Source organism: Dermatophagoides pteronyssinus, unplaced genomic scaffold (genome assembly GCF_027571235.1).
Source record: "Dermatophagoides pteronyssinus isolate colony J.1.1.1.1 unplaced genomic scaffold, Derpt_VIB-CSIC_2022.12 sq0005, whole genome shotgun sequence".
Taxonomy (NCBI): domain Eukaryota; kingdom Metazoa; phylum Arthropoda; class Arachnida; order Sarcoptiformes; family Pyroglyphidae; genus Dermatophagoides; species Dermatophagoides pteronyssinus.
In genome coordinates, this window is record NW_027461529.1 from 3,249,639 (window position 1) to 3,261,316 (window position 11,678).

At 41.4% G+C, this 11,678-nt stretch overlaps 2 protein-coding genes across 5 annotated transcripts; both read left to right on the forward strand.

Annotated features, from left to right (window-relative positions):
- The first annotated feature begins 6 nt into the window (after positions 1-6).
- On the forward strand, positions 7-1,915 carry LOC113797100 (RCC1-like G exchanging factor-like protein). The gene is made up of 6 exons (XM_027347426.2): positions 7-671; positions 721-1,038; positions 1,091-1,258; positions 1,315-1,488; positions 1,546-1,631; positions 1,685-1,915. The coding sequence occupies exons 1-6, from the start codon at positions 92-94 to the stop codon at positions 1,760-1,762; spliced, it is 1,404 nt and encodes a 467-aa protein (XP_027203227.1). The 5' UTR covers positions 7-91; the 3' UTR covers positions 1,763-1,915.
- Positions 1,867-11,112, forward strand: LOC113797097 (uncharacterized). Of its 4 annotated transcripts, XM_075819993.1 has the most exons (6): positions 1,867-1,971; positions 2,039-3,284; positions 3,980-5,019; positions 5,073-9,127; positions 9,193-9,646; positions 9,714-11,112. In XM_075819993.1, exons 3-6 carry the CDS (start codon positions 4,363-4,365, stop codon positions 10,638-10,640), a joined length of 6,093 nt encoding a protein of 2,030 aa, XP_075676108.1. In that variant the 5' UTR covers positions 1,867-1,971; positions 2,039-3,284; positions 3,980-4,362; the 3' UTR covers positions 10,641-11,112. The 4 variants fall into 4 exon arrangements, with proteins under 4 accessions (XP_075676108.1, XP_075676110.1, XP_027203224.2 ...); XM_075819995.1 differs by lacking the exon at positions 2,039-3,284 and having other exon boundaries at positions 1,951-1,971; XM_027347423.2 differs by lacking the exons at positions 1,867-1,971; positions 2,039-3,284 and adding an exon at positions 3,362-3,482.
- The last annotated feature ends 566 nt before the right edge of the window (positions 11,113-11,678 follow it).

Sequence of the window (11,678 nt, forward strand, 5' to 3'; positions counted from 1 at the left end):
TATCAGCAGGCAAAAGATGGCGCTATAGTAGATTTGTTTATGACCAAACACATGGTGCCAATACTGAGAAGTTGATTAGTTTGGATTGAAAATGTTGTTGATTAAGTCATATGGCAGACGATTGTACAAATGTATTCATGTCAGCCAATTTCGACAAATTCGAATGCGTCCACAAGACCCGGAACAAGTGGCCACCATGGAAGAATATGAATTTGCGGGAGAAAAACATTCAACAAAACGATCCAAATCGGTATTTTGTTGGGGATTTTCAGCAACCGGCGCGCTAGGTCGTCACAGCATTTTTGGTCGATCGCAGAAAGCGGATGGTCAACTGGAAATGCCAAAGCGGACCGTGATACGAGCACCACAACGTCTAAGATTTGTGAATCCTCGATGTCATGTTTATGATGTAGCAGCGGGATCCGGTTTCACTGTGATTGCGGCCACCTATGACGGCACTTCACATGTATTGTTTGGCTGTGGTCTTAATACCGACTCGCAGATTGGCTGCCAATTCAACCATTCCAATGAGCCTTTGGTTTGTGTAGCCGAGCCAGTACCAATCGATCTGCCATTGGATTCGACCAAAAGAAATAGACAAAATGCAGAAAAGGTGATTAAAGTAGCATGCGGTCGCGCTCATACTGTATGTCTGACAAATCATGCCAACGGTAAGTGTTTATATTTAATCAAGGCAAATCTATCCTATCTTCAAATTAGTGTTTACTTTGGGTAACAATTCATTCGGTCAGTGCGGACGTCCCATCGTGGATGATGAAAAATATTTTGCCTCCAAACGTGTTCATCGGATTGACTACGATGAAAGCGATCCTATCATAGATGTTTGTTGCGGTCTCGACCATACACTATTGCTCACTAAATCCGGTGTTGTCTATTCATTTGGTTGGGGTAATGATGGTCAATTGGGTCAAGGATCGAATCGTTCATCGTGGAAATTATCCAAAGTTATCGGCGATGTTCAAAATGAACGAATCATCAAGGTTTCATCAGCCGGTGATTGTGTGCTGGCCATCAATGGTAAATGATTCGAATGAAATTTACAATCACATTGAATGTTGTTTGCTCTAAGATAAAGGACAAGTGTTTGGCTGGGGTAATAACGAATATGGACAGCTAGCAATGGCTAATACGAATGACACGCAAATTCATACATCCAAACATGTTAGACTTGATGACAATATGATTGGAAAAGTGTGCGATGTAGCGGCTGCCGGTTCAATGTGTGCATTAGTGAATGGTAGGCAATTTGTTTGGTTTGGTTGACTTAATGATAATCATTTGATGGATAATCAGGCTCAGGTTCGGTATTTGTTTGGGGTTATGGAATACTTGGATTCGGACCCAGTATACGGGAAAAGGTGATGCCAAGCGAATTGAATGGCAATCTATTCGGTCGTAATATATTGAATAGGGATACACGTGTTAGCAGCATTACTGCCGGTTTACATCATTTTGGTGCCATCAACAGTAAGTGCATTGGTTTGATGATGACCACCATGATAATTGTATCATATTTAACCAAAGATAAAGGCGAATTATTCATGTGGGGCAAGAATAATCGTGCCAATCTTGGAATCGGCTCCAAACATGACATGATGTTTCCATACAGAGTAGGTATTCATATGAATTCATGGTGAATGGTTATATAATTGATCTATTTCAGATATCAATACCAACATATGTGCTCAAATTGAGTCTGGGTATCGATCATTCCATCGCCATTGGACAGCGATTGATTTGATTTGTTTGAAAAATGTAAATCCTCATCGGCAGATGGCCATTGTATATTCATTCATCAATTTAAATCGCATAACATTCTCTATGAAAGTTTTCTCTGTTTCCAAACAAAACTTGTGTTTATTTGAATTGAATAAAAAATGATTTTTTCCTTCTAGGTCCAGATGCTGGTTTTATGAGTTGTGTTAGGTTGGTGATTGTGATCGAACCAAGGTAACGAAATAGCCATTGCGCACGGTCCTCACCACTCTTGTTCATTTTGTGTGTGTGTGTGTTTCAGGGTCCAAGCACGAAATCTGGGAATGAGCTATGGCGAACGAAATGAATGAAGGAACAAACGAAATTGGAAACCACTACCACCATTATTCGTGTCGGGAACATTGTCAAGAAAGCGAGCGAATGAATGAATGGGGCAGAGAAAATTGACCAAAAAGGGGAAAAACTCAAGAATGGAATGCAACTGGAAAATAAGCTGTTGTGTGGCGTGTGTGGTGGTTAACGATAACCAAGCAACAAACTAAACTAAGCACTGAAATGCTAAACGAGCAGCCAACAACAAAGCAAACGAACGAAATGCAACAGGCAAATAGTGATGGCGATGATGAAGGCCAAATAATTTATTTGTTGATGGTGGTGGTTGCTGTTAGTAGTCGTGGTCTTCGTCATCATTATCGTCATCGATATGTGTGAGCCGAAATGAATGAAGTTTTGCTTGTTTACGTGAAATGGAAACAAGAATGTTAATGGCATAGGATGCTCTAGCCTGTTTGTTTGCTCTAAATTGCAGCATTGAACCATATATCATACAGTGGTATAGTGATATAGTGATATAGTGATATTAGTGGTATTAGTGATATTTCTCTATCCCAATCAATGAATGTGGTGCCTAGCCACGACCATTCTGCAGATATTTGTTTCATCTGTTGCTTTGTTGCCAATATATGTATTGGAGCATCTCATTCTTGACATACACTCTCTCTCACAATCATCATTGGTTTGAAGCGAGCCTCTTTTTCTTGTTGTTGCATTCTTGTGTGTTGTGATGGACGACTAGTTGATTTTGTCCGTTGTTGTTGTTGTTATGATCGTCGTCGTCTTTGTATATGCTTAATGTGGATGCTTCTATGTTTTCGATAATTTGGCTCATCTTTTCGACGACGACAACGATTTTGACGATGATGGTGATGATGGTGATGATGAAGAAAAAGATGATGCTCAAGATGTGAACAACAACAACAATCAGAGGATATTGTTTTCACAACAATATTATTAGACAATAGAATCATCCATTCTCCGCCATATGATCACCATTTCCACAATCTTATACTCATCAATGATAAACAACAATTGTGAAAGCCAACTTGAAATAACGTCATCCAAACCAAAATTCTTGATTCGATAAGTGTGTGCCAAGCAAGATAAACATAACATATTTAATGCTGTGATCATTGATTGCTTTAACCAACAAAAATAGTGAACAAATAACCAAACAAGTGAAAATATCATCATAACATTGTTTCTCTATGGTAATGAATGTGTTTTTTGAAATATTTGATAATCATCTGTAATCTGGATTGCATCAAACACACATAGCACAAGGTCACTATCACATGCTATTAATTAATTGATTGATCAATACTCATCCGATTGATAGACAGCAAATAAACTTTGATAAATTCCTAGACAGACAAAACAAAAAGATCAAACATACATTAGAGAAAAAGGTGAGGTTTTGTTGTGGGTAAAATTTTCTGCCGCATCATTAGCATGAGTGACATTTTGGTTGGAAAATGTCAATTGTCTGATGGACCATTTCTTCACTGTCTGGGCTATGATGGAATTTTGACATTTGCTTTGATCGACAAGAATTTGTCAATTTCATTTGCAAATAGTTTTGCTTCTGTTTATCATCCATTCAGTATGTGATATGCAAAAATGACTGAGAAAATGGAGAAAGCAAAACAAATTATAAATAGCATAGACTAGAACAACCATGTATGTGTGTGGGTGGATGGATGCAGGATGCAAAGACAAACGGAGAATTTCAAAGTTACAAACAAACATTCTCTCTTCTCTGAAATGACTTGTGTGCTGTGTGTGTATCGGCATTCTATTCTAAATTGGAAATTGGATATGACAGTGGGTGTATCATGATTAAGATATTGATATTGGTTCAATAAACAAAGTGACGTGTTTGATATTTTTTCTTTATTCCCAACAGATTTTCGATTGTTGAATGAAACAATGGTGCCATATGGAATGAGGAATCAGAAATGGCTTAAAGCAACCTGCCAGTGCAAATGAATGCAATGAATCAGTACAAACAAAAATGATAAATAGATTAACTATTATCGAATGAATGACCATTTCCTCAATGTTTCTCGACACCAAACCAAACCAAAACACTATGCTGCTCGATTGGATTCCAATACCAAAGTACAACTGATTGCCACGTCTACTCAACAATTTGCCTCACTCAATTCTATTTGCAACCGCACCATGCATATTGTCTTTCGAAATGATGATACCTCTCTTACGACAATAATATCCCATTTGCCTTTGTATTGATATTAACATTGACCATAATCGTTATCATTATTATTGATGATCCGAAGTTCACAAACTGGTCCTGCCAACACAGGTCCAATCAATTCAAGACTGGAGTCGAATGCCAACAATACCAATAATGGCGGCGGAAGCGGTAATCACCATCATCATTTCATCCATCATCATAATAATCAACATCATCACCACAACCAGCATACCATTCTGCTCCATCCTCACCAACAACAACAACCACAACTATCGCATCATCACCACTCACCGCAACAGCAACAAAGCCAATCACCGTCCCAACAAACGCAACAGCAACAAGGCAAATACAAACGTAATGTGTTGGAACAGATTCGCAATTCTTTGAAGCCGTTTGCCAATGCATCGGATTGTGGTGGCCATCGAAGTGGCCAGCCGCAGCAATCGTCATCTCCGCTGCCGTTGGTGCCGCCGCCCATGGTGGGATCCAGTATAAATGCCAATTACCATCATGATAATCATGCTCATCATGGCTATCATGGCTATCACCAGCAACATAATAATAATGTCCACCAGTCCAACAACAACAATATCTACCCACAACAATCATCCATTCATGGAGCGAAACCGCTGATGAACAACAATGATCATCAACCAACAGCGACTTTGTTGAACGATGTGAATCGTCAGCAGATAATCAAACGGGTACTTGAAACTGGTGGTTCCGAGGTAAGATTGGACTGTTATGTTTGTTATTGTTATTGATGATGATTGTTCACTAGGCTTTGCTTTCAATGATGCAGGATAAACTGAAAGGTGGTGCAGAAATGGAATCGAACACCAATCATCATACTTCATCATCATCATCATCATGTCATTATACTCATCATCATAAAGTACAACAGCATCCTATTGTGATCGATCAACAACGTATACAACAACAACAACAACAGCAATATTCGCATAAAGTGATCAATAAAAAATCATCATCATCATCGGCATCCACAATCATGATGACCACCATGTTTGAATGTTCGGATGCGCAGAGTTTGTACAGCGGGGCGACTAGTGAGAAAAGTGCATCCAGTTCAGTGCGATCCGACAGTCCAATTGTCATGGTTAACGGTGCTAATCATAATAATAATAACGCTATCCTTGCTGGCAATCATCATCATGCCATTGTTGCCAATCATCACCATCCTCATCAACAGCCGCAGCAGCAACGAAGCAACAGTAATGGCAGCATCCATCAGATGTCATCGCTCGATTCGATTTGCTATTCCTCATCTTCATCCGGTCTCTGTGGTCAATCTGGTGCTGGTCCGCCTCCACTGCCTCCACCATTGGCCACACAGGAATCGCAAGCATCTTCCAATTGTTCCAGCCTTCATAATGTCCTATCACCTGCAACTCAATACCATAGGCTGCAACAACAACAACAGCAACAGCAGCAGCAACAACAACAACAACAACAATCATCTTTTGTATCGACTAATCGTCAAGCTGCGATCAATAAGCCGCAATCCATAGCCAATGCAACTTTTGCACACCGTGTATTATCACCAACGATTTCAGCAAATTTATCTGCAGGGCCGCCGCCACCGCCATTTCGACCGACCGATCCATTGCCGCCACCCCCATTGCCACCACATAGACCAACGTCGAATTGTACAGTTGCACCACCTCCTATACCACCATCACAGCCGCATCCATCGGCAACGTTATCTTCATCTGAATCATCTTCATCGAAAGCGAACGAAACTAATTTGATGCAGATCAAAAATTACATCACCAATCAGATGGCCACGATATCTACCATAGCATCCGGCTCAAACACTGTGTCATGCAAGAATCAAACTGCCTCAACAACATCCACCACTGTGACCAGTACCCCGTCGTACACGGTGCAGTGTCGTCCGAACGCATTCAGTTATGCCTCGTCTGCATCCTCATCATCACCGCAACGTGGTGGCAGCCCGATTTCATTTGCAAATTCCAGATTCACAGCTGCAGCAGCCAATATAGCATTCAATTCGATTATTGGAGCAGCCAGTTCATCAGCTACATCCACAGCTCAATCCACTGTCACTAATTCCACGACCGGTTTGGTTTCCCAGGTGACGCAAAAATTACACAATCTTAATATGAATTCAGTGGCCACCGCTCATACAGGCAGTACTAACAGTTTGCTATCGGCCTATTCCAGTCAAAGTTTTGCTCATAGTCCACCGCCGTCGTATGCAGCGTCAAGTAGTTCGGGCAGACAATCGCCAACACCCACTATCAGTTCGAGTTCGGATTACGCATCCATTCCGGTGTTGTCACCACCGCCCAAGACGCATCGACAAGATCAGTCGCAGCAAAATCAATCGGAATATAATCATCGCAAGTTATCGTCGCCAATCTCATCCACATCATCGATAGGCGTTCATACTCAATCGTCGACATCGTCATCGACGAATCGAAGAGCGCAGCCATTGCCGCCGCAATCGGAAACAGCCAAACATTCTTTGCAACCGTGGTCGGCCAGACAAGCCATATCTCAATCGCCGATCATAATGCAATCAGTCAAATCACAACAGGTCCAAAAACCGATATTGCAGACAGCCGTTGCACCGACGTTGCCGCCAATCAATGTCAAACTATCGATAGCATCATCCCAATCCACCTCGATGTCCATATCGACAGTGATGTGTATGAATCAGAAAACAACACCCACCGGTATAGCGACACAGCCCAAAGCTCCATTAACTTTAGCTCCTTCGTCATGTGGTTCGGCTCATGTGGCTACACCCGCCTATACGGCATCCTGTTCATCAGTATCGCCCGCTTCAATGTCATCCTCATCAATGTCTCGGTCATCGTTATCGACAAGTAAAAATCCGCCTCCATATCCAAGCGGATCCATGGCCAAAGCAAATCAGCCACTTCCCCTACCGCCCTCTTCATCGTCATCATCGTCATCGGGCCATCATCAATCATCGACGACGGCCAACAAATCGGATACAGGATATCATGCCGCTCCACCACCACCTTATTCATCTGCCGTACAACAGCAGAATCAAAATCGAATGGCGGCACTGTCATTCTCCAACACCAGATTGATGTTGTCCACTCAAAGTTTGGATTCGCAGACGCAAAGTTCGGATATGTCATGTAAATCGCCCACACCACCGCCTACAGCGGCTGCAGCATCATCATCGGCGGCAGTGTCGGCACCGCCTCCTCCGCCACCTCCCCCTTATTCCTTGTCAGTCAGTCAGAACGATTCGATAGCGCAAATCTTATCCGGTCTGAGTAATGGTTCCAGTAGTGGTGGTGCTACTGCAAACAACAATGTAACTAATGCGGCAATACAGGTTCCAACAACCGATCCACCAAGCTATGCATCGTCGATGGCAGCATTAGCAGCACAACGTGTTGTTTATAACAGTAATGTCACTGGAAATGGTGCCAATTGCTCCACCTATGTTCAATCAGCTACTGGCATTGCGGTGGCCACAACCACAACCAGCGACCATGTTTCCTCATTGTGTAATTCATCTCAAAACTGTGATCTGGTCAATACGGTGGAAAGCATCTGTACATCGCAGATTAGTGCATTACAAGGTGGCACATCATCATCACCTGCCACCGCAGCGGTTACTGCTGTTTCAACTGTTTCAACCGTAGCAGCTAATCGACGTATTGGCTTGCCGCCATCCGGTGAATCTGCACCTGGACCACCTCTACCGCCCAAGCCAAACAGCAGTAGCAACAACACCAGCAACAACAACAACAACAATAATAATAATAATAATAATAATACTCACGCTAATCATGCACCTCCTATACCACCTTCTCTTTCGCATCTGCACGGTGGCCATTTGCAATCGTTGACCACATCGGATAATGTCAGTGGTGAAGATTATGAGTTGGATTCGTCCACCTATTCGACTACCACCAATGAATCACTATCGGCCTCCATCTACGGCCAACAACCGTTTGCCAAGATGATGGCCACCGGATCCACAACAACATCAAGCCATGAAAATAGTGCCAGTTCGACTGCCACATCGATTGTGAATGTGAACAACAACAACGATAATGATAATAGTGATGATTGCCAAACTTGTCAGCAACAATCGAGCAATGGCAGTAATGGCAACACTTGTGATCTATGCAAACAATGTGATGATGATGGCAACGATGGTTGCCGTGATGTGTTCGAACAAACCGAGGATGGCAGCAACAAACGTACCCATCAATCGCCCATTCCTACGCGCAAGAATCTGTCGAAAGCCAAGGAAAAAGAAAGACGCGAATTCAAAGTGCGAAACTATTCGCCGGCTGCATTCAAATTCTACATGGAACAGCATGTGGAGAATGTGATCAAATCACAGCAGCAACGAGAAAAGCGTCGTGAGCAACTGGAATCGGAAATGAAAAAGGCACGTCTGTCCGAAGAAGATCAACTGGGCCTGAGACAGATGCTCTATCAGAAAGAATCCAACTATATACGGCTGAAACGGGCCAAGATGGATCGTTCCATGTTTTCCAAAATCAAAACCATCGGTGTGGGCGCGTTCGGTGAGGTGGCACTTGTTCGCAAATTGGACGCCAATGTTCTGTATGCAATGAAAACACTGCGTAAAGATGATGTGCTCAAACGTAATCAGGTGGCTCATGTGAAAGCTGAACGTGATATATTGGCGGAAGCCGATTGCGAATGGGTGGTGAAACTGTACTACTCATTTCAGGATGACAAACATCTTTATTTTGTTATGGATTACATTCCTGGGGGCGATCTTATGTCATTGCTCATCAAAAAGAATATCTTTGACGAACCGTTGGCCAGGTACGGGACCAACAGATCTTTTTTTCCCATATATTTTCATTGATTGACTTTTGTTTTGCGAATAGATTCTACATTGGCGAATTGGTTTTGGCTGTAGAAAGTGTACATAAAATGGGTTTCATTCATCGTGATATTAAACCGGATAATGTGCTCATCGATAAGGATGGCCACATCAAGCTGACCGATTTCGGCCTCTGCACTGGATTCCGTTGGACACACAATTCTCGTTATTATCACGATCGTGTCGACTCAATGGATCTAGAGGAGGCCAGACAGATCAGTTCATACGATTGTAATTGCAAACTGGCCAAACCATTGGAACGACGAAAACGCCGCGAACATCAACGCTGTTTGGCTCACTCGTTGGTCGGTACGCCCAATTACATTGCACCCGAAGTGCTGGCCAAAAATGGCTACACTCAACTGTGTGATTGGTGGAGCGTAGGAGTGATACTGTATGAAATGGTGGTGGGACGACCACCCTTCTATGCCAACACTCCCGAAGATACTCAATTAAGGGTAACCATATTGATGATTAGTGTCAAGTGTGAGAGACATTGATTGATTTTTATTCATTCTTATAAAGGTGATACGTTGGCGGGAATATCTCCAGATCCCCACATTCATATTGAACAAAAGACTTTCGGATGAAGTGATCAAATTGATTGAGCAATTATGCTGCGATGAAAGCGAACGTCTTGGACGTAACGGTGCCGAAGAGATCAAGCGGCATGCATTCTTCAAGCAAATAGATTTTAGTGAAAATCTTCGTGAACAGCCAGCGCCATACGTGCCAGAAATCAAATTCGATACGGATACATCCAATTTTGATCCAGTCAGTCCGGATCGTTTACATTCGATCGATGCCGATGATTGTATCAGCATGAATTGTTTCAATGAATTCGGTGATAAAATGACCAACTTGGATCACCGTAACAATAACAACAACAATAATGGCAAAAACAAAGCCAAATCATCGCATCCGGATCATGCGTTTTTTGAATTTACGTTCCGGAGATTTTTCGATGCCATCGAACCGTTTCGTTTAAGTAATAATGACGGTCACCACCACGCTGGCCATTCTCATCACCACCACCATCATCATGCCCATCACCACCATCATCAGACCGGACAAGTGGATGGGCAATCCTCCAATCATTCATCGCCGAGAAACGGTGCTGCTGCTGCTGATTGCAACATTGACTCGAATGCTAGCGAAACAGCAAGTGATTATGAAGAAGTGGTCATTATGACCAACAACAATAATGACGAAGAGAATGTGTTGATCGCATCATGCCTATCATCGCCGACATCTGCCACAGTCGAACAAATCAATCCCAATTGTGCAGTAATGAAGAACAATACCAATGCGCTCGATTCGGATTCAGATTCAATCACCAAATCGACCACAGCAGCATCATCACCAATCGTTAATGACAAGGCAACGGGCAAAGATTGCGAACAAAACAAATCATCCAATGATGAACAGGGTAACAATCCGGTGTTTGTTTGATCAATCATCGATCTCGCCAACCATTCTCAACACAATAATCGACAAATTGAGCAACAAGCCATTCACAATGTGATTGATCACTCACTCATGCTATAATATTTATTGAATCACCATCATTGTCTTTAATCAATTATCAATTATCAATCTTCCATTGCATCTGGCCTGTACATATTTATTGTATCAAAGACAAAATGCCAATTACTTACTATATTCTGTGACTGAAATGGACAACCACATCCATGCAAACATCCTCAAATCTCAAATTAACTATAGTTTTTTGCTTGATAAACTCCTTGAATCGGTCCATATTAACATTGCTTTTTGCTCGACATTCAACTAAGCCAAATACCAGAGTTCAAATACACTTGCTATACAAATCATTATTATTATTTTATTAATTTTTTTCTATTTTGTAATTTTTTCATTTTTCAAAATATGATTATCATACTGAATAAAGAAAATCTTATTTTCAGCCGTGTTTTCTTTCAATTTGATATTGTCATTGTCTCTTTATTCAAGTATCTTTCGGTGAATCCGCGTTGGTATTATGATGTTAGACTTGTTCAAAATGATAATGTTATTGGCAAAAACAAACTCTTGTTTTTCATTGTATTCTCATGATGCGAATGTTGCTTCCACTTTGAATGTCGTTTATGAAGTACGCCAACTGCTCAAACTACGTGCGTTGGATAGCGCATGTTGAAAAGGAAATTGTCAATTGTCAACTTGACTGCAGTGTGAGCATGTTGACGAAGTGATGATGAAATGAAACTTGTTGTTTTTGTTGAGTATAGAATTATTTTTTGTGTGATTATTCTGTTGCGAATTAATTGTGATACGAATAATTGAATGTTTATTAGTTAGAAGTTTTATGATAAGTTTTCCCAAACAAAGTTTTTAGTTTTTGTGAATTTTCTTTTTGATTTACATTTCATCATCGACTCAGTTTCAATTTGTTTTGAGTAAAATTTTCTTAAAAATGAAAAATCATTCCCCAAAAAATAAAGACGATGAAAGTGTATTGTTACAAATTCCACT